Genomic DNA, 22,471 nt, shown 5'->3' on the forward strand with positions numbered 1-22,471 from the left:
AACCGGTTTGGGACTTGATTCCCATTGTGAGGCCAGGCCTGGGGCGGGCTCTCAGCCAGAATGGCAACATCCTTCTAGCCAATGGATGAGCCTTACCAAATGAGCGGCAGCCACATCAGCCAATGGATGGCAGGAGATGGGCGGGCGCAGTCAGTGGGCGGGGTATCAATGAAGCATCTTTTTTCCAACCCCCCCTTGGGGCGACGGTGGGGAGGTGCCGCCGGGGTCGCAGGTGAGCGGATCTGTGCCTGAGGAGGGGGCCAGGGAAGCGGTGGCTCCGTGACCAGTGGGTGCCCTCGCAGTGGGGAGGGGCCCGGAGGGTTCAGCGGCAAGTGGCCGCAACGCTTGCTGCCGGGTTTGGTCCGAGGGCTGCGGCGTAGCGGGACTGCACGCTCGGGAGAAGTGCCACGCGCGTCTGTCGCCTGACCGGGGAGGCTGGGGAGGGCCCAGGCCACGGAAACAAGATTGCAGAAGTTTCTGGGCACTCGGTCGGGACTCTCATTTAATATCCAGAGAGGAAATCTTCCAGGTTGCCCCGACTCCTACCCGGACTCCTACCAGCAGCAACCGCATCATTGTGGCCGAGGCAGGTGCGCGCTCCTGCTCCCCTGGGTGGCTTTCCGGGAGCCCAGTCTAACTCGATTCTTCCCAGAGGCTGTTTTTGGACGGTCCCAAAGGAGGCAGCGGGAGGGAGGTGAAAGATACTTTGATAACCGTCGACCCTGAAGTAAACTTGTTATGTACCTACCACGAGTTTTAGAGAAGAACATCTTTTTTGGCAGGGGAGTGAATCCTCTATAAGAATATAGGGGAGGGGAAAGTCACACTTTAAAGAGAATTGGGGTAGGGTTGATATGTAGATTTGTGATGCTTTTCTTCTTGAACTGCTTGGCTAATTTACCCTCAATTTTTTTTGATCTGTAACTTACCGTCTGGTTTTTCTCAGACTTCTTAATTCTGTCTTATCATGAAGTATCTAGGAACTTCATTCTCAAGTTTTAGTGCTTGTAAAAAGTTGCCTGGTTATATTACGCCATTGGCGGTACGTCATCTTCACAAGGATTACGGGTTAAGTGAACTACATCTCATTCCTATTTCCAACCAGTAAAGAACGATTGTGAAATGGGATTTTAGAAAATGGCTGTTCTCTGTGATTGGGCATGGAAAGTTTGTAAGTTTTAGAGACTGCAGCTGTTGAATCCTTTCTGCTATGAGAGTGACGACAGCCAATACAAAAGGGATAGTGTTTGACATCTAAAATGACATATTTTCACATTTTTTGAGGTGTTATATCCCCAGCACCAAAAATAGTGCCTGCCACGCAGTAGGAGCTCAATAAGTATTTTTTGAGGAAATTACTGGGGAATGAATGGATGGTAGAAACCCCAAGCTTCTGTTACTTGGATACCAACATATAAAGGAGAGGACAGAAAGACAAACATTTCTGGAAATGGCTTTTATCCAGGTAAGCATATCTAGAGAACTTCAGCAACTCCAGATGCATCAGTGCTGGCACTTTCTTGCACTTAATCAGAAAATATCAAGGTTTTAGAAGAAGATTTTCACACAATTAAGCCAAGACTGGATATCTAAGATGCATCCCAATATCAATTTCAGTTAGGTTAAAAAGGTATTAAAGCCCATTTTATTAAATGAAATAGTTCATCAGTTCAGAATAGGTCAGTTAGGGACAACAGGATACCACTTTGTAAGTTAGAGGTATGGAGTTAGGAACTGTTGGTAAAAAATAGGCCCTGCCAATAGCAACAGCTGCTGCCAAATTTTAAAAATATATTGACTCAGTGGTACTTCAAAAGGATGCTATTTCTACCGTGTACCAATACATTTACAACAATGCAATTTCTAAATTGATCTCAGATTCTAAGAGCAAAATCTTATGGTGGATATCTGCATAAATTTGGATTCTCTTGACAACTTCAATCATTTTTATTATATACTTATATTGGTTATATATTTATATGTTACTACAGTGACAGTTGTTCCATATGGTAATAGGCTACCATAGGCTAATGGTAGCCTGCTTGAATTTCAAAAAAACTTTCACAGGTATATTTGTCTCTTTCAGTTCATTTTTTAGCAAAGAATAGGTCTTACTAAGCCAGAATTTGCTTAGTACGATTTCTCTCTCTCACCATCCTAATTTTCTTGTTTTAATTCCTGATACTTCTTTCTTTTATTTCTATCCTTCATTAGTCTGTTTTATAAGACCCAAATCAAGTGCTGATTCCGACTCAAAATCTTCCTTGATCCCGTCAAAGATTTGTCTTTCTTATGAATATCCAGAGTATTTTGTTAGTATTTCTTTATTGTAGTTTTTGTATATTTGCATTATTCATCCAGTGAAGAAATATTTGTTAATTACATTCAGATACTGTACTGGGCAATGGATAATAGCTGACATTTGTGGGCTTACTATATCGTAGGCATCATAAGCTTCTTAATCGGATTATCTCTTTTAATCTTCAAAGCATCACGAGTATTAGTCTATTATTTTTCCCATTTATAGATGAAGAAACAAGTTTAAGAGGTTAAGTAATTTGCTGGAGATCACAAAGCTAGTTAAGTGGTGGAATTAGCATACAACCTTAGGTAGTCTATTTACAACCTTCAGGTTACAGACTTCATTACAATGTGTTTATGTACTTTTTTATGCATCTATGTTTTACAAGTTTTACTAAGTTGTAAATTATCTGATAGCAGAAATAATATATTCATATCTGATCTCTTATTGTTCCTAATATAAATCAGTGGTGTAATAAAGCTGATAGTGGAAGCACATAGGGAGGACATCAGACTTAGATGAATGAGAACAGTGAAGAGATCCTGGAACAGAAGACATTTAAACCGAGTGCTGAAGGATAAGTAGGCATTGGCCTGACGAAAAGGCAGACACCATGGAATTTGGGAAGATGACCTGGGGAAATATATGTGTGATAGTCCAAGGTCAGGGACCATGATGGCTTGAGCTGTGCTGTCCAGTATGGTAGCCAGTAGCCTTACATTACTGAATGTAAAATATCTCAATAATTGTTTATATCGATTACATTTCAAAATAACATTTTGGATATATTTGGTTAAATAAAATACTCAGTTTTACCTGTTTCTTTTTACTGCTTTAATGTGGCTACTTGAGGATTTAAAATTACATATAGGGCTCTTATATTTCTATTGGACAGCACTGATCTAGAATTTAGAGGGATTTCAAAATGACCGGTATTGTGTTTGTGTGCCACCTACTTGTGAGTACACGTTTGATGGAGAAGGTGGATTGGGAAAGTAGGTTGGGAGTCAGTATTGGAGGTGATGGATAAGACCAGAAAAGGTAGATAGGAAAGTGTAAAGGTAGGGTTCCGATAGGGTTTACAATAGGAAGAGAGGAAGAGCAAGGGGAGTAAACTTACCTCTTAAGTGCAATGGAAAGCCTTGAAAGGTTTTAAACACTCAGTATATATCTGTTGAATGAGACAGTATCCTAATTACTTCATCTAATAATGCATGTTCCTGATTTATACTCCTAATTCAGTCATACTTTTTCCTAATGAAGTTATGGATAGGTGTCTAAAGACATTCTACTTAGAAGAAAATTTGGTTCTCAAGACAGCCATCCTTTTCTTCTTAAGTCTAAATCATCTAAGCTTGTATTCATTCCTTTGATGTGTTTCCAACAAATAGGAGTGTGAATTGGTCCTTACAACTAGCATATTCTTCTTGCATTTGACATAACATTCTCTTAGGCATATTTTTTCATAAATAAACCAGCTTTGTCTGTATTATAAGTCTTTTGTGGCAGATGAGGTCTTTTCTTAATAATCTCTGAAAGGAAATTTCTTAGCAGCTACACCATTTGCTCTCTGCCTTGCCTTTCTGTACATATTGGAGCAAGTAAACTCTTAACATTAATTCTGTAGTTGGGTGGTTCTCAATCCTGGCTGCAAATGAGAAGCACTTAGAGAGCTTTTAAACTCTGAATTCTTGGCCCTATTCCAAAGATTGTTTTAATTGGTCAGAGATGGGAACTGGTTATAGGTATTTTTAAAAGCTCTTTAGGTTATTTTGATGTGCTATAGACCTACACTTTTCAGTAGATTAGCTACTGAATACATGTTCTATTGAGTTCTTGAAGTGTGGCTAATACAAAAGGAGATGTGTTGTAACTGTAAAGTACACATTGTATTCTAATGATAGCAAAAGAAAACAATGGAAAATTTCTCATTGATAATTTTTATATTATTGCATATTGAAATAATATATTGACTATACAGCATATGGAGTGAAATAAAAGCTGTTAATATTAATCACCTTTTCATTTCATATTTACTTAATTGGGATCACTAGGAAATTTTAAATTACATGTGTAGATTACATTGTATTTCTACTGAACAGTGCCGCTCTAGCCTAGACTGTTGCTACTCAAGATGCGGTCCGAGGACATCATTTGTCAAAAATGTAGACTCCCAGGCCCCACTGCAGACCTAAATCAAAGTCTGCATTTTAACAGAGTTCCCAGGTGATTCATATACATGGTATAGTTTGAGAGACACAGCTCTAGCAACATCTAAATAATTTTTTTGAATTGTATAATTTTTCTTCGTTTCTTATTATTTTTCACTGTGGATTCCAACTTTGGCTCTTCATTTGTCCTTTAGAATCATTCATATGCAGGTCATTTCTCTCTTTTCAATAAATTCTCTTTAATTTTTTTTATCGCTTAACATTTTCAACAGACATAGCTTTTTAACATACGTGATGGAATTAGTATGTATTCATGTAATAAGTATAATTTGTCCATAAATATTTACATGCTATTATAAACTTGATTTTTCTGGAAAGAATTTCAAGAAATTGCTGATAGTAGTTACATTGGTGGTAGAAATTTTTCACTTGATTGTGAATTTACATTCTTATTTAGATTTTCTGTGTGTATATTTTGCTGTTTTAAAAAAATATGGGACTTTAAATAATGTAGTTCTCTATAATAAAAATTTGTCATAAGTAGATTTTTAATGTAATGTTGACGACCTCAAAGTAAAATAAAATAAATGTGCTATGGGCTAAGAAACAGCCATATGGCTGAGACAGAAATGACCGTGCACATGATCCTCAGACTGGTGGTAGACAGAGTTAATGAACCTGTTGTAGAGCATAGGATGTTCTGTGTCTGCAAATGTTCGTAAGTTGATCTGTGAACATGTATGTACACACATAGACAGATGCATTTCCTTTGCCAATTTTGTTGGCTTGCGTCAACTATAGCATCTACATGGGGATTATGGGCTAAGACATCCATACTCTAACATGACATTTGTTGCATATATTCCATTATGTGACTTAATAGTTGATTCATCCAGTCCCCTTTTGATAAACATTTCTATTTTTACCATGCTTTTACCTTAAAAATGTGATAGTGATTTTTAAATGACTCAAAAGGCTATGTCAATACCCTGAAACATTCTGTGTAGTTTGTATCTTTATCACATGTAGGCATTTGATTTGGTGGAATATATCTTTGGCTCTCTGTTCTGTTTTTGAGGACATCAAATGTGCTGATTTTATTTTTTTTAATGTCCTTGATAACCTTTTTACGGTTGGTCAATATGCCTGACTAGCAATACAGCCTGTTAACTGAAGATTTTTCTTCAGAATTTTGAATAACTTGTTAACTGTTTCATTCTTTAGTGTAGTTACAGGGTGGACATCTGTTCTTCACTTACAAGCTAACTGCTTCTTGCCTATGTTGACTTGCTTCTGTTTTCTTACAAGCATATGTTTTGTGTGCCTACGGAAACTTCAATTTTCCTGGCTTACTTTCCTTGAATTAGTTTGTTTCTCTTTCTATACCCTTTCCCATCCCTTTATCATTTTCTTGTTTGGGGTTCATATTTTTACCTCCTCCTATTTGTTACGCACAGTGCCAGGTATTGAAGATACTGTTTTTAGAGCAGATGGGCTACTATCTCCTAGGTCCTTAGAGGTGGGGCAAATTGTAGAAGGAAACAGCCACGTTTTGACCAATAATTCTTTCACTTGTCCTGCAACATAGGCTACTAAGAAGCAGCATATTGGGGCTGGTTTAATGATGTGTATAAATCAGTTTGCTTCAGTTTTTTATATTGTGGCTTATAAACATGGTACCTCATGAATATTTTACGTCACCTCTAGAGGAAAGCTAAATGCTTGCCCACCCTATTGGATAATTTGAATTACATAGGAATGTTAGGCCAGAGTATTAATTAAATGTGATCTTCTAAAATTATAAGCGTTCTAGGCTGAGCATGGTGGCTCACACCTGTAATCCTAGCACTTTAGGAGGCTAAGGCAGGAGGATCACCTGAGTCAAAGAGTTCAAGACCAGCCTGGACAACATAGCAAGACCTTGTCTATATAAAAATTTTAAAAATTAGTTGTACATGGTGGTGCACCTGCCTTGCTACTCAGGAAGCTGAGGCGGGAAGATCACTGGGTCTCAGGAGTTTGAGGATACAGTGAATTATGATTGAGCCACTGTACTCCAGTCTGGGGAACAGAGTGAGACCCTATCTCTAAAAATAAAAGTATAAGCATTCTACAGTGTTCACTAAATTGCCTTGGGATCAGATGTTAAAACTTTTCACTTTCTTTTATTTATTAGATAGTATTTGATACACACAAAAATAATATAGCTGGAGTGTTCTAATGAAAAGCTCCCTGCCCACTCAAAAAAAAAGTTCTAATTTGACAATTCTGTAGTATTAGTAAGTGCTGTCTTGGCCAATTTTTAGCTCCTAACATGACATGGCTGAATGTGGAGGCGGAAAGTGATGTCCCCGGTTGATTCTTGAAAACTCTCATGGGTAGGCTCCACCACACTCTTAATGTAAGTGTATATGTTATGAAGCATAATAATAAAGACCCATGGACCTATCCCTCAACTTAGGAACTAGAACAATTACAATATTATTGTGACCTTTCTGTTTCCTTTTGTCAAAGTTATTTAAATGTTTTGCCTTTGATGTGGCAAATACGTAATAGTGCTTAATGTGCACCAGGAACTGTTCTCTTTATTTGACTAAGTCCTTTAATCCTTATAGTATTTCTATGAAGTAATGTTATTGTCATTTTACAAATAAAATTACGCATAGGGAAGTTAAGTAACTGAGGCCACACAGTGAGGAATTGCCAGAGCCAGGACTCTAACCCGGGTGGTCTGAGTCCAGAATCTGTGCTCATAACTACTACACACACTACCTCTTTTGATGTTTCCATTTATAGATAACCTTTGCTTATATTATTTGCTTATATTCTAGAGGATAAAAGGTTTACATTTGACTGTAAGGAGAGTATGTCTCTAGGGCAGTATCAAGAGTGCTGCTGTTGATTATACATTCCAGTTTTGTGGATTTCAATTTTATCATTAAAATTCTCTTGAGAAATTTTGAAAATCTATAAGTCTACTTTAGAAATAGTTGGCTTGCAGTCTTCTTTTTTTTTTTTTTTTTGCATACTTTGTCCTTTCATATGGGTATATGAAATTGACAGCGATTTCTTGAGAGTTCGTTTCAGCTGTTTTGAATTTTTAGTTCTCTGACCTCTATTTCAGCAGCAAGTGGCAGTTCAGGAGATGGTTATTCCACATGAGTGATTGGAAACAAAAATGTGGTGATGGGCATATTTTTGGTGATATCACTAGACACGTACAAAGTCAGCTGAACAAAGAATACCGAGAGCTTGAAAAAGAAAAATGCATAAAGGTTTAATGCAATGATGATAAGAAATATGTTGTTTATTAAAGTTTAAAAATAAGGTATTAGCATCCACTTTTCAGTCTAAAAGAGAAAAGATGATAGAAAAGATGTGCGTTTTCTTATTCAATTTAGCCTTGCTTAATTGCTATATTTTTGCTTCAGTAGAAGATGCTGTTTGTATTGTGAATTACAGTAGAACTATTTTTCACACTAATGGAAAGTTTAAATTGGCAGACAGAGTAGGAGAAAAGAAACCATGTATTAAAAGGTAAACTGAGACATGATAACTTTTAACAAGTTTATTTGAGCAAATAGTGATTCTTGAATCAGGCAGCTCCAAACCAGAAGTGGTCTGGGAGCTCTGCAGTGGAAATGCAAGGCAGGAAATCTTTATAGGACTGACAGAAGTAAAGCAAAGAAAATAGTTGATTGGTTACAGTTATAAGGTTGTCTAATTTGATCTATCCTGCTGGAAGGTCCCTAGTTACATAAGATAGTTGATGGTTTCTGATTGCTTAGTCTTAAGTTTCTTTTTTTAAAAAATATAGGAATTTACCAAAAAAGTAGCCCAAGTTAAGTGTTGCATATGTTTGCAAATCAAGCAAAATTAAAGTCACTTATGAGGCCTAACTGGTTTTGTCTGCTCAGGGATTCTTCAGGCCAGGTCTCTGTTCTAATTTACTTTAACAGGAAGTAGAGGAAATATAACCGATTGAAGCTTTGAGGAACTTTTCTGCCAATATAAAGAATTTTATCTGTACCTTCCACATAGATAACAATCTCCTTTTGAAAATCTTTTACTAAATGACATCTCAAAACTTACCTTAGCAACACTTTGTTGTTGTTTTTTGAGACAAAGTCTTGCTCTTTCGCCCAGGCTGGAGTGCAGTGGCATGATCTCGGCTCACTGCAGCCTCTGCCTCCTGGGTTCAAGTGATTCTCGTGCCTCAGCCTCCCAAGTAGCTGGGATTATAGGTGTGCACCACAATGCCCAGCTAATTTTTTGTATTTTTAGTAGAGACGGGGTTTCACCATGTTGCCCAGGCTGGTCTTGAACTTCTGAGAGCTCAGGCAGTCCGCCCGCCTCGGCCTCCCAAAGTGCTAGTATTACAGGCATGAGCCACTGCACCTGGCCAGCAACACATTTTTAAGGTTTAGCTACCACAAGCTGCTAATAAAGTCGAAATAGACGTGACATGAGGGAACCTGGTTGTAATAAGTCTTGCCATTTAACTAGCTGTGTTGAGGGCAAATTAACCTCTCTGGGTCTTGTTTTATAAATAGAAAGGCTGGTATCTCCCATATAATGACATGGTGGGATTTAAATGACAGGACTTGGGACTTCATGGATATTTTGATACTTTTTTTCATATTGACAGGAAAAGTTTAAGGTCAAACAGTGATAGGGCTGGAAGGAATCTTGGTAATGTCATCCCATTTCACATTTTATAGGGGGGGAAAAGTCAGCTCTGTAGCAGTTATCAGTGAGTGAATTTGAAGTCAGACAGCATGGTCTGTGTAAGGTACCCCTTACTCTTTCTGAGCCCTGTTTCCCCTTACATCTTTTAAAATCTCTTTTCCAAGTCAAAATGCTTTTTTGACATCTATCCCACTTCTCTTCAGTTAAATCAATATTAATAAAGCAATATGTACTATACTGTGTGAGACACTGGGACCTTTTTGGTAGATGACCTCATTTTCTGTCGCTATAAGAAAATCGAATCCTTGACTCACTCAGCATCTGTTCCAGCCTCCTAGTATGCTTTCCAGTAATGCAAAGGCTAGCTAGCACAAAAAACTACACTTCCCCAACCCATTGCGGTGAGGATTGTGGATATGCTTTAGATTCCACCATATACACTTATGTAAGGCCTGAATTCAAGGTAAGTAAGAGAGTCAGGCATGCGAAGCATCTGTTCTACTAGTGTGGGTCTAGCACAGAGGGTTTCAAATAGTTATTTTTGAGTTAGAGTTATCTGGAGGGTTTATTGAAACACAGATTGCTAGGTCCCACTTCTAGAGTTTGCGGTCTGGAGAGGAGCCTAAAAAAGTTTACACGTCTGACAAGTTTCAGGTATACCTTCTTTGACAGTCTGACAACCTGAGAGTCTGGAAATTGGAGAAACACGGTCTCGTTTCTAGAAGAAGCGCTTACAAGAGAAGATCTTTTCCACTCAAAATCTGTATACAGATATTGCCATATGGATATTTTAAAATTTATTTAATAGAGACCCCAAGTATAGATACTTTCCTATATTGTGATCTTCAACTCTACAATTAAATTGGCCCAGAAAAGTACAAAGTACTGCTGAGAAATTCTCCAAAGAAAGGCACATAATTAAGAGCCTTAATTAGAAACAAAAATATAGTCCAGGCCTGGTTTTGTTTGACGTCAGGGGCTTTTGTTTAGGTGGTTTAAGGGAGGGGAGGATGGGGTGAGGAACGGAATTACAAGGGCAAATCATGCAATGTGCACCAGTCATTGAAAGGTTTAGGAATCTAAAAAAATTTTTTGGTGATCTTTTCCTTTTTATTTTTGGGTGATCATTTTCTTTTGTTGATCTTTTTTGGTGATCTTTTTACTTACATGATTAATTAGGTGGGATGGCTGGGTAAAATCCTTGCCATTTTTTGGTTACCCCTTTAATTTTGTCATATTCCTACAATACTTTCATTGTTTCAGTAAATTATATTCCGAATTTAGGGTTTCTATGTTGGTTTATTAACCTTAAAATGAGTTTGAATTTGTGAAGTAGTAAAATGTAGGTAGTTGGCATTTATTTGATCAGATTACATTGTCTCAAATTGGTTTCTGAGTTTTATTGATTTTGCAGCTCAGCCTTTCAGTTTCCTCTAAAATTATTCTGCAAAGTGTACTTTTTCTTTCAGATATCTCAAACTAATGATTATTTTGGCAAATCGACTCTTTCATTCATTCCAAACATATTCATGGTGTGCTTGCCATGTGCCAGAATGTCTGCTAGTCTCTGGGGAGGTGATGGCCAATGGAAACATCCCTGCCCTTGTGAAACTTTGCAGTGAACTGGGGAAAGGGACAGACTCTGAGCTGTATGTTAGCACAAGTATAAAATTCAGTCTAGGAAAAGTACTGCAAATGTTATGCTGAAGTAATTTGATTTGTCAGGAAAGGCTTCCCTGAGAAATGAATACTTAATCTGCAAGCTAAAGGATGAAGAGGAATTAAGTAGACCAAGAAGGGAGCAATTCATTTTCCAGACAGTAGGAACAGTGTGGACAAAGGCCCTGAACCAAGAAAGAGCTTGACAGGAATTGGTGGCTGAAAGATGGCCAGTGCAATTGGAGGAGAGAGGGAGAATTTGTGGGAGAAGGAGCTGAAGCAGTAGGAAGGGAGTCAGGAGTGAATATTGGCAACTGGTTAGGAACCTTTGCAGCACTCCAGTGGGGAGAAGGTGGCAATTTGGACTATGTTGGTACTGGCAAAGATAAAGTACACAATTTTAAGCTGTATTTAGAGGGTTGTTTTTTGTTTCTCTTAAAAATTATATAGTTCATTAGTTTGAAGTATGTTGTAGAAGTTGCAGATTGATTGATTGCTTGTACTTTTTTCCTTTTAGGAATTATCCAAACTGCCTCTGCCACTAGATGAATGGAAGACAATGATTTGAATTAAGTGCCAGCAAATAATTATCCTTGGTTTTTGTGCTTTGCAGCGTTCCTCAAATTGTTTTCACATCTTCTCTTATTGTAAAAACTTCATTGAAGTTAAAAATGAAGCAGTTGAAAAGAAAAAGGAAAAGCAATTTTAGTGTTCAAGAAACTCAGACCCTTTTGAAAGAAATTACAAAAAGGAAAGAAGTCATTTTTTCCAAACAGCTCAATACAACAATAAACGTGATGAAGCGAATGGCTTGGGAAGAGATTGCACAGTGTGTGAATGCTGTAGGAGAAGGAGAACAGAGGACAGGGACAGAGGTGAAAAGAAGGTACCTTGACTGGCGAGCACTTATGAAGAGAAAGAGGATGAAGGCCAACATTAAGCTGGTCGGTTCGGGATTTCCCCTTCCCTCCTCTGATTTAGATGACTCTCTCACTGAAGAGATAGATGAAAAGATTGGATTCCGAAATGATGCCAATTTTGACTGGCAAAATGTGGCAGATTTCAGGGATGCAGGTGGATCCTTAACTGAGGTCAAGGTGGAAGAGGAAGAAAGGGATCCGCAGAGTCCTGAAGTAAGTATTAGCCTCTGTACCCTCTTTTAATCTTTTCAATTCTGATGTGGGAGATTATTGTGCAGGAACTGTTAAGTCCTTCCCAGATTTTCAAGCTTATTTAAAAATAGTACATAACAAGTCATTCTGCTTTTCTCTTTACATCATTAATACTTTTCTTCCCACCCAAATATAATTACCTAAGTTATGTGTATTACAAACATCAAGTAATTCAGTGTAAATGGTATTCAAAATTCAACTTATTTTCCCCAAACAATGCAGAAAGCTTTTAAGAAATATTTAGACAAATTGCCACAAAGTAGCAGTCAATACTGAAAATTGCTTTTCTCTTTGCTCTTAGTTTGAAATTGAGGAGGAGGAAGAAATGTTGTCATCCGTCATACCAGATTCCAGGAGAGAAAATGAACTTCCCGATTTCCCCCACATTGATGAGTTTTTTACCCTTAACTCAACACCATCTAGATCTGCATATGATGAGCCTCATTTGCTTGTAAATATTGAGAAACAGAAACTAGAGTTAGAGAAACGACGACTGGATATTGAGGCTGAAAGACTGCAGGTAGAAAAGGAACGCCTACAAATTGAGAAAGAGAGGCTGCGGCATTTAGACATGGAGCATGAGCGACTTCAGCTGGAGAAGGAGCGGCTGCAGATTGAAAGAGAGAAGTTGAGGTTACAGATAGTCAATTCAGAGAAACCGTCCTTGGAAAATGAACTTGGTCAAGGAGAAAAATCCATGCTTCAACCACAGGACATAGAAACAGAGAAGTTAAAACTTGAGCGAGAACGCTTGCAACTAGAAAAGGATAGACTGCAGTTTTTGAAATTTGAATCTGAGAAACTGCAGATTGAAAAGGAACGCTTACAAGTAGAGAAAGACAGACTTCGAATTCAGAAAGAAGGACACTTGCAGTGATTTTTCCAGGCTTCCATTTAGCAAATGTTTGAAAATTGTAGATTTTTCTCATATCAGGTAATATAATGATGGTTGCTGGATTAGCTGTGGTTTCTTTTCTCGTCTAATATCAGTGTTCAGTAGGAAAAAGTTATATGTAGATAACTGTATGCCTAAGTAGTATATAAAAACTGTGCCCTAGCGTAAACAGTATAGCAGAAATGTACTGTGCTGGATTCTTTACCTTATAATATTACATAGAGTCTTGTATTGTCTGTGTACCCAGAGTTTACAATTATGTCTATATAAAATTCTAGCCCAGAAGTTCTCAGTTGGGGTAGATGTTGGCCTTCAGAAGACCAATTTGGTGATGTCCAGAGACATGTTTGGTTGTCAAAACTGGGGTGGGGAGAAGGTTGCTACTGTGCAGTGCATACCTCCTCAACCCCCACACACACTCAGTAAAGAATTTTCCAACCCAAAATATCATTAGTCCTGAGGTTGAGAAACCCTGTCCTAGCCTAACTGTGTACCTCTATAGCTATGTTTTATAGTTTTAGAATATTAAAACCTCAGATATTTATGTGGGTAGGTACTTAAATGGCCAAAAACTTTAACTATGAAATGTTACTGTGTAGTATATTGAATATAGGAAGTGATGAAGATTATAGGTATTTTATTCCCATGTTTCCATCTATAAATAGCCTTCTCAGATTCAGAAAATGATACAGGGAACATCAGAGATTATCTAAAGTGGATCACTTTGAAAATAATTCTTTATCTCACTATTAATGCTTTAGAAACAAGACACAATTTTAAAGCTTTAGTTCCTTTTCTTTCAGTCATTGTCTTAGTTTGGGTACAAAAATTGTCATTTCAGTAATGTACTGAGATCTTTTAGTGAATAGTTGAAGCTAGTAAAAATGATACCAGTATAAAAATGGTATTTGTAGTCCATGAGCTTGAACCCAATAACTGATTGTTTGACTTTTAAAATAAGTAATAGCAGCCATTTGGGAGTGGGCGGCGGGTGGGGGAAGATGTACTCTGTATCAAATAATTATGATGATGTTGAAGTAATGATAGTAGCTATGTATTATGGATTGGAGAAGCACTTATTACACTATCTAACCCAGTATGTGGAACAATTCTTGAGAGTTGTATCTGTCGTTATTCCTGAATCTGAAGCCCAGAGAAGTCACACAGAGTAAATGGCTGATCTTTTATATTGTAGTGTATTCTGTCCTTCCCCCTTCCCTGAGGAACAAAGTATGTATCTTTAGTCTCTTGGATATTTATTCTGAGACCAAGGGCTTGCTTGACCTGATGATTTTCCTTCAGCTCTCTGAAGGTGCGTTTTCCACAATCCAAGTGATTCTGATGCACACTAAAGTTGAGAATCTCTGCACTAGATCACTTTGTGTTTTCTGATTTTCAAGGTTAATATGTAGCTTTAACACAGCTCTCCTGTTGACAGTTACTACCTTGCTTCTGCATTTGTTCCTTGTAAGAATGGCTGGAAACTGTATGTTGACATTTGAGGATGGGAATGCAAGGAAAAAATATACTTCTGTTTACTTACTCTGACTTTGAAATAGTGTTATTTTTCTATATCTGAAATAAATGCTTCTACCGTAGAAATAAATTTGCCTGTACCATCTGAGAATTTGTAATTGCAAATGATACTCAGTGCTCTAAGGGTAGAGGTTATCAAGCTTAGAAGAGAGCCCTATCACGGTCAGTGAGGACAGAGGCCTAACATTTTGGCTGGACATTGAGCCATGTATGCTGCATACGTTATTTGCTCCTCAAAAGAACCCTTGAGATCTAACTCATGTGATATGGTTTAGCTGTGTCCCCACCCAAATCTCGTCTTGAATTGTAGCTCCCATAATTCCCATGTGTTGTGGGAGGGACCCAGTGGAAGATAATTGAATCATGGGAGCAGTTCCCCCATACTGTTCTCATGGTAGTGAATAAGTAAGTGTCACAAGATCTGATGGTTTTATGAGAGGAAACCCCTTTCTCTTGGTTCTCATTTTCTCTCTTATCTGCTTCCATGTAAGACATGCCTTTCACCTTCTGCTGTGGTTATGAGGCCGCCCCAGCCACATGGAACTGTGAGTCCATTAAATCTTTTTCTTTATAAATTACCCAGTCTTGGGTATATCTTTATCAGCAGCGTGAAAGCAGACTAATACATCATGTTATTTGCACTCATATAACAGCAACAACAACAAAAAGCCTCACTAATTTAATTAACCATCTTTCTTAAAAATTACATACCAATATTGACCCAAGATTTTAGCATAAGAGCTCTAAGGAAAAGTAGTGAAAGTTTGTAGGTATAGTTATAAGTATTGTAGCTTTGCCATTTGCTATTTTCAAAAGTCATTTAACTTGCTCTTCAGTTTGGTTTCTTCTATAACCTGGGCATGATACGTACTCTGCCTGTGCTACCTAGATTTTTGTTTTTGTTTTTGTTTTGTTTTGTTTTTTAAAGAAAATGGTATCTGTTAAATATATAAACTATAAAATACTACCTAAGTGAAAGATGGTACTAATGTTGGATTTGAGATCCAAGATTTTTTGAGACAGAATTTCACTTTGTCACCAAGGCTAGAGTGCAGTGGAGCAGTCTTGGCTCACTGCACCGCTGCCTCCCAAATTCAAGCAATTCTCCTGCCTCAGCCTCCTGAGTAGCTGGGACTACAGGCAAGCATCACCACCACCACCATGCCAGGTGAATTTTTGTGTATTTTGTAGAGATGGGATTTCACTGTTTTGACCAGGCTGGTCTTGAACTCCTGATCTCAAGTGATTCACCCACCTCTGCCTCCCAAACTTCTGGGATAACAGGTGTGAGCCACCATGTCTGGTCAACTTTTAATTTCTTAGGCAAAGCATGAAAATAGCTAATAATTATTTTTGGATAAAGCACTCTTAAATGCCTGGAAGTAAGAAACTAAAAAGAAGCATATCTTCCAGGGCTTTGGTTGAAGAGCCTTGGATTTCTTAATCCTGCTTTAGGTGCAGATGGGTTGGATTGGTTCATTCCAGTAGGAAACACTGTTGCTGTACTTCTGAGGTGTCAGGCACACTCATAGTGAGTGCCTCTGTTAGCTACTGCGGTGTAACAAACTGATCAAAAATTTGATGGCTGGAAACCCCAACCATTTATTTTGCTCAAAATTTTAGAGGAAATGAGGCGCAGCTTAACTGAGTGGTTTTGCTCTTGGCTGGGTTCTCAGTGTCAGCTACAGGTTGGCTATGAGGTTCAACTTCTGGGGTTAGCTAAATAACAGAAGGGCAGGGGGTGGTAAATGGTGGAGCTAAGCTCTCCCTATGGTATTTGATCCTATAGCCATGGTAGCTTGGGCTTGTTCTAATGGAGATGGCAAGCGTAGAGGAGAGAAAGCAGAGGTGTTCAAGGTGGCAAGGCCAAGTCTCGGAACTAGCACTTTGTTATGCTTCTGCCACACCACATTGGCCAGAACTAATCAAAGAGCCAGACCAAAGTCAAGGGGTGGGAAATGGAATCCACCTACTGATAAGAGGAGCTGTGAAATTGGGTAAAAATGGGATACAGGGGCTGGGCATGGTGGCTCACGCCTGTAATCCCAGCACTTTGGGGGGCTGAGGTGGGCAGATCACGAGGTCAGGGGTTGGAGACCATCCTGGTTAACATGGTGAAACCCCATCTCTACTAGAAATAAAAAAAAAAAAAAAAAAAAAAAAATTTGCCGGGTGTGGTAGTGTGTGCGTGTAGTCCCAGCTACTCTGGAGGCTGAGGTAGGAGAATGGCATGAACCTGGGAGGCAGAGCTTGCAGTGAGCCGAGATTGCACTCCAGCCTGGGCGACAGAGCGAGACTCTGTCTCAAAAAAAAAAAAAAAAAGAAAAAAGAAAAAAAAATGGGATACAGGGAGGGCTGAGGAATTGTGGCCATTTTTGCAATCAGTCTACCACATCTTCACTCTGGTTTACCTGGGATACTGTGATTATACCAGTGGTTCTGATATTCTATCTGGTTAGTTCTAGACAAAAGTGCCCTGATAAGGACTTTGAATTATGTGGGCATCCTTATTGTAAGGAGCACCTTCCCATCTATTTTGTAGAAATGGCTGGTTTAGGAGAAGGAAGGGACCATAAATTTGCAGAAAAGAAATATATAGTGTTCTCTCAGGCTTTTTCTTCTAAATTAAACACTTTAGTCTTTGTAATTGAAGGGAATTTCTGCTTCACTTCTTTCATTTTCTGCCTAATTTGTCCATTTAATATTACTTTGCTGCTTCTCTGTTCATTTTTCTACTTCTTCATGCTTTGTCACCTCTATCCTGTATATAAAAGCAGATCATAATGCTTCCAGAATATTTTATTTTGAATAGACATCTTTTTCTACCTCTCTGTCCTTAACATTTTCGTTTTGAATCCAAAATGATTTTTACTGTGTTGCTCTACATTTGTTTTAACATTACACTTTCCCAAAAGTAAATTTAATTTATAAAATATTTAATTTTTAATCTATCAGGGCTTTCAAGTCACTATCATCAGACCTGAAGTTATAATTTCGAAAGCTCTCAGAGAACTACCAGCCTGTTTCCTGTTTCCACCTGTACTTTTTTTTGACATGTGTAGATCCTCTTTATACATGCCAGGCAGCGTTTTGCATGGGGCCTTAATTAAAATCCAGATGAGGATTGTCTGTCAAATGTATCATTTTTCAAATATCTCCCAATGCATATTGAAAGGGATCTAGCTTATATATAACTGGGACACAGCTAGAGAAGAACATATCTCTTTTTAAAAAATAGGAAAGTTGGATGCTGAAATCACAGATTAATTTACCACTGTTGATAGAGGCATTCAGACTGTGCTGCTTGAATTAAGACTAAGAAGAAACAAGAAATGGCAATTATTATAAAATTTGAATTTTTGTACATTCAGAGAACTTTATCAATACCCTTTATTATTTACCATTTGTTTCTTTGATGTGACCCATTCATCTTTAGAAAAATAAACTGAAATATAGTCAGTCAACTCTTAATGTCATTCATTCTAATTTAAAATCTCCAGTTCCAACATTTGAGCTGAAATATAAATTTACAAGCATTTATAAGCTTGTAAATTTATAAGTTATAAGCATCTCACCTTGTGTATTTTTGTTCCTCCAAATACGCAATGCACGCCAGAATCAAATTCATTAGCTCTTTTCTCTCATACCTGTGAATCATCTTCTCTCTGCAGGGACACCATTTGTATCAGGTTGCTTGGAAATTTTAGATGTGTCTTTGAGTCTTTTGCCTTCATTCTATCCAAGTTGTTGATCAAGTCCTGTATTTTCTCCTGCTGATGGCTCAGAACAGCCTCCTTCAATCTCACATGTAGTCCTTAGCATGGAGGCATGTGTAGCCTGTATTCCAGCAACCTCTCAGTTTCTTCCTATCCAGTCTTCCCTGTGTTATACTTCCAGAATAGCTTTCCCAAAGTATCAGGGGAACCAGCCCCCAATATTTCAAAGTAGGTTCTTTTCTATTTTCCCTAAGCATCAACCGGTCTGAGAAATAAAGGGAAAGAGTATAAAAGAGAAATTTTAAAGCTGAGTGTCTGGGGGGGACATCACATGTTGGCAGGTTCCATGATGCCCCCTGAACCACAAAACCAGCAAGTTTTTATTAGCAATTTTCAATGGGGAGGGGGTATACGAATAGGGTGTGGGTCACAGAGATCACATGCTTCAAAGGCAAATATCACAAGGCAAATGGGCAGGGCAAGGTCACAAGGCCAGGGCAAAACTAGAATTGCTGATGAAGTTTCATGTCCCACTGTGCACGCATTGTCATTGATAAACATCTTAACAGGAAACAGGGTTCAAGAGCAGAGAACCGGTCTGACTAGAATTTGCCAGGCTGGAATTTCCTAATCCTAGCAAGCCTCGGGGCGCTGCAGGAGACGAGGGCGTGTTTCATTCCTTATCTACAACTGCATAAGGCAGATACTCCCAGAGCAGCCATTTTAGAAGTCTCTCCCTGGGAATGCGTTCTTTTCCCAGGGCTGTTAATTATTAACATTCCTTACTGGGAAAAGAATTTAGCAACATTTTTTTTTACCCATTTTCGGCAATAAGAGAAATATGACTCTGTCCTGCCTGGCTCCCAGGCAGTCAGACCTAATGGTTATCTCCCTTGTTCCCTGAACATCGCAGTTATCCTGTTCTTTTTTCAAGGTGCCCAGATTTCATAGTGTTCAAATACACATGCTTTATGAACAATTTGTGCAGTTAACGCAATCATCACATCACAGGGTCCTGAGGCGACATACGTCCTCAGCTTACGAAGATGACAGGATTAAGAGATTAAAGACAGGCATAGGAAATTCTAAGAGTATTGATTGGGGAAGTGATAAATGTCCATGAAATCTTCACAATTTATGTTCAGAGATTGCAGTAAAGACAGGCATAAGAAATTATAAATGTATTAATTTGGGGAACTAACAAATGTCCATGAAATCTTCATAATTTATGTTCTTCTACTGTGGCTTCAGCCAGTCCCTCTATTCAAGGTCCCTGACTTGCCGCAGCACCAAAGTACTCCTTTTCTTACATCCTGAGAATTGACAGGACATGAAGTAGTGAAGATGAGCAAAGCTCAGGGGAGACCGTAGGTCCAGCCCCAGATCCACTTCAGATGACTGATATGGGACAGTCAGTCTCTCTGAGCCTCACTGTTCTTTTCTGTGTTACATCTAGTATATGTGCGCTGTCACCATGTTTAGAATAATAACATATGAGAACGCAGTTTAAAACTGGAAAGCGGTGTGGAGGTATTACTGATTTTTCTTGTAAGGAGTCAGGAGAAGTATAAAGTCCACAAATGTCCTTTGCCTACCCTTTAAAGGTTTCCTCCTGCTATCATAACTGAGTATGCTCGTCAAGCTGCTCTCCAAATACTCCCTGTATTTTTCTTTGATCATGTCACTTTCACTCTTCACCTTACCATTTTTTTTTTCTTATTTTTTTTAATTTTAGTTTTAGAGACATGGTCTTGCTCTGTCATCCAGACTGGAGTGCAGTGGTGCAATCATAGTTCACTGCAGCCTTGAACTCGGGCTAGGAGATCCTCCTGCTTCCCAAAGTGCTGGGATTACAGGTGTGAGCCACCGTGCCCATTTCACCTTCTCATTTTCTATTCTAAAATGACATTTAGCGGCACAAAACTTCAGGAGGATGGACGGGCTTTGTGATTTCTATTACTGTTTACCATAATTAAAAAGTGTCAAAATGAATTTCACTGAATAAAATTAGAATATTTTATCATATAAACTTGGTATCATGTCTTTCAAAGTCTGCTTGGGAATTTTTTGAATACAGGTGTTAAAGTCAACACCAGTCTGTCTAGCTTATGACTCATTCTCCTCTTGCCTGAGAACTGCTCCTAAACCATAGCAGTGGGCCCTGGCAGTCATGTGTGTTCTGTGACTGCTGCTTTGGCTGTCCTGTACATACTTGAACCAGGCATGGTCATAGCTTGGCTTTGCATTCCCTGAGATGACTGTACTGTGCAGAGGATTCTCTTTCCCATTAAAGATTGTCTGTGTCCTCATCTAGATACAATGTTGTTTTTGATGATTTTGCAAATGAGTAGGATGGCAAAGATTTCAATTCTTACCTGCCTACTATATACTCTGCAGTGCACCCCTATGAGACTTGGGTCAATTGTTGGTTTTGAGTCCTCTTGGCTCCCCATGGTATTTCCAGATTACTGTTTCTCTATTATTTTTAAAAAACTATCTTTGAAACTGATACCTGCTGGCTGGCTAAAGCCATCTTCCTTTTTTCATTACTCTTTTTGCTCACATCTCGTTTGCTAACAACTGCCTCATCTTCCTCTTCACCCTGGTCATCCTAGGAGTTTCCCAGGAAACTAATGTCCTGGTGGAGAATCTGAAAGCTTTGGCTTCTTAGTTCTGCATCTTTGTCATCAGTTCTATCTCTTCCACTTCACCTGTCCTTGTCCTACAGTATTATTCTGGCCCCAGTTACTACTCCTCCTCCATGATCATGAACCCTAACACCAGCTCAGTGACTAAAACCTATGATCCTCCTAGTTTGCTGCACATGTTTTTCATCCTCAGGGCTTAAAGTCCAATGACCCCTCCAAGTTCTCCTACCACAACTATCCTTTCTCAGCTCAGATTAGATGACCACAATTTCACTCATACCCAGGCAGATTGGTGCTACTCTAAATTCACAGCTCTGTCTCTTCGAAACCATGGTGTTGTGGTTGGACTGTGTCCCCACAAAGATATCTTAAGGCCCTAAACATGAGGCACTTGTGAATGTGGTTTTATTTGGAAATAGAGTGTTTGCAAATATAATCAAGTTAAGATGAGGCCATACTGGATTAACCAATAAGTGGTGTCTTTATAAGGAGAGGGAAATTTGGAGACAGGGATACACACAAAGAAGAAAGACATGTGAAGACAGTGGCAGAGATTGAAATGATTACAGCTGCAAGCCAAAGAACACTCTTGCCAGTAACCATCAGAAACTAGGAGAGAGGCATGGAACAGATTCTCCTTCAGCCTCCAAAAAGAACTAACCCTGCTGGCACCTTGATGTCAGACTTCTGCCCTCCTGAAATGTGAGAGTAAATTTCTTGTTTTAAGCCATTCTGTCTGTGGTAGTTTGTTAGGGCCACCCTAGAAAACAAATGCACATGATGTTGAAGTCTTTCCATTGGACATTTCCAACCTCCCTTTGGCCCTCCATTCATGCTCAGTCAATAACCTTGCTTTTGAGGAAGTAGAAGCCATCAGACAGTAACTTCCTCAACTTCTGGACACCAAACTTAAAACCTATACTCATCCTCTCTTATCCCTCCTCGAAGAAGGACAGCATGGTAGCAAATATAGTAGTGATTAAGGGTGCAGGTTCTGTAGTCAAAATGTTTTGTTTTAAATCTGAACTCATCAATTGCCAACTGTGTAATTTTGGGTAAAATATCTAATTTCTCAGTGACCCATAGTCCTCTTCAGACCTCGCCTCAGATCTGATGTGTTTATCACAGTTCTCCAGAGAAATAGAATGGACAGAAAAGCTATCTATCTATCTATACGCACACACACACACACACGCACACATATGTATGTGTGTGTATATATGTGTATATATATCTATATGTGTGTGTGTGTGTATAGACCATATGTATATATATAGGCTCATGCAATTGTGGGAGTTTGCAAATCTGAAATCTGTAGGGCAAGGAAACTTGAGCCTATAGAATTTGTAAGTAAGCAAAAGTAAAAAAAAAATGCTCAAATATTGGCAATTCCATATGTTCAGTGTATTATTACAATGAATGTAGTCCTAGGGTAGCTCTTACTCTTATTGAAAGAGAATCTGTCCTGGTATTGTCTTGATCTCATCCTCTTCCGCCTTTTCAGACTCACATGATCAATTATCTCCTTTCTTGAGTCTTCGACTTCAGCCTATGTATCTGATTATTTGCATCACTGCATAAATGTGCTCTTCTCTCTCCCACTTAAAAATAGCACATACAAAATGACTGAATAATTCCTAGATATTCATCTCTCCCCAAGGCCCTTCACACCCAAAGTTTTTT

The 22,471-nt window shown here is 38.6% G+C and overlaps 1 protein-coding gene across 3 annotated transcripts; it reads left to right on the forward strand.

Annotated features, from left to right (window-relative positions):
* The first annotated feature begins 28 nt into the window (after window positions 1–28).
* MSANTD4 (Myb/SANT DNA binding domain containing 4 with coiled-coils) lies at window positions 29–14,504 on the forward strand. Of its 3 annotated transcripts, none has more exons than XM_003910628.5 (3): window positions 29–232; window positions 11,339–11,954; window positions 12,295–14,504. In XM_003910628.5, exons 2-3 carry the CDS (start codon window positions 11,493–11,495, stop codon window positions 12,868–12,870), a joined length of 1,038 nt encoding a protein of 345 aa, XP_003910677.1. In that variant the 5' UTR covers window positions 29–232; window positions 11,339–11,492; the 3' UTR covers window positions 12,871–14,504. The 3 variants fall into 3 exon arrangements, with proteins under 3 accessions (XP_003910677.1, XP_009185454.1, XP_003910678.1); XM_009187190.2 differs by having other exon boundaries at window positions 144–590; XM_003910629.4 differs by having other exon boundaries at window positions 190–1,465.
* The last annotated feature ends 7,967 nt before the right edge of the window (window positions 14,505–22,471 follow it).

The sequence above is a fragment of the Papio anubis genome, chromosome 12, assembly GCF_008728515.1.
Source record: "Papio anubis isolate 15944 chromosome 12, Panubis1.0, whole genome shotgun sequence".
NCBI lineage: Eukaryota > Metazoa > Chordata > Mammalia > Primates > Cercopithecidae > Papio > Papio anubis.

Coding starts and splice junctions, on each gene's coding strand:
- MSANTD4 (XM_003910628.5), top strand. CDS start 11,493: ATGAAGCAGTTGAAAAGAAAAAGGAAAAGCAATTTTAGTGTTCAAGAA. Junction 11,955..12,294: donor GGGATCCGCAGAGTCCTGAA/GTAAGTATTAGC, acceptor CTTTGCTCTTAG/TTTGAAATTGAGGAGGAGGA.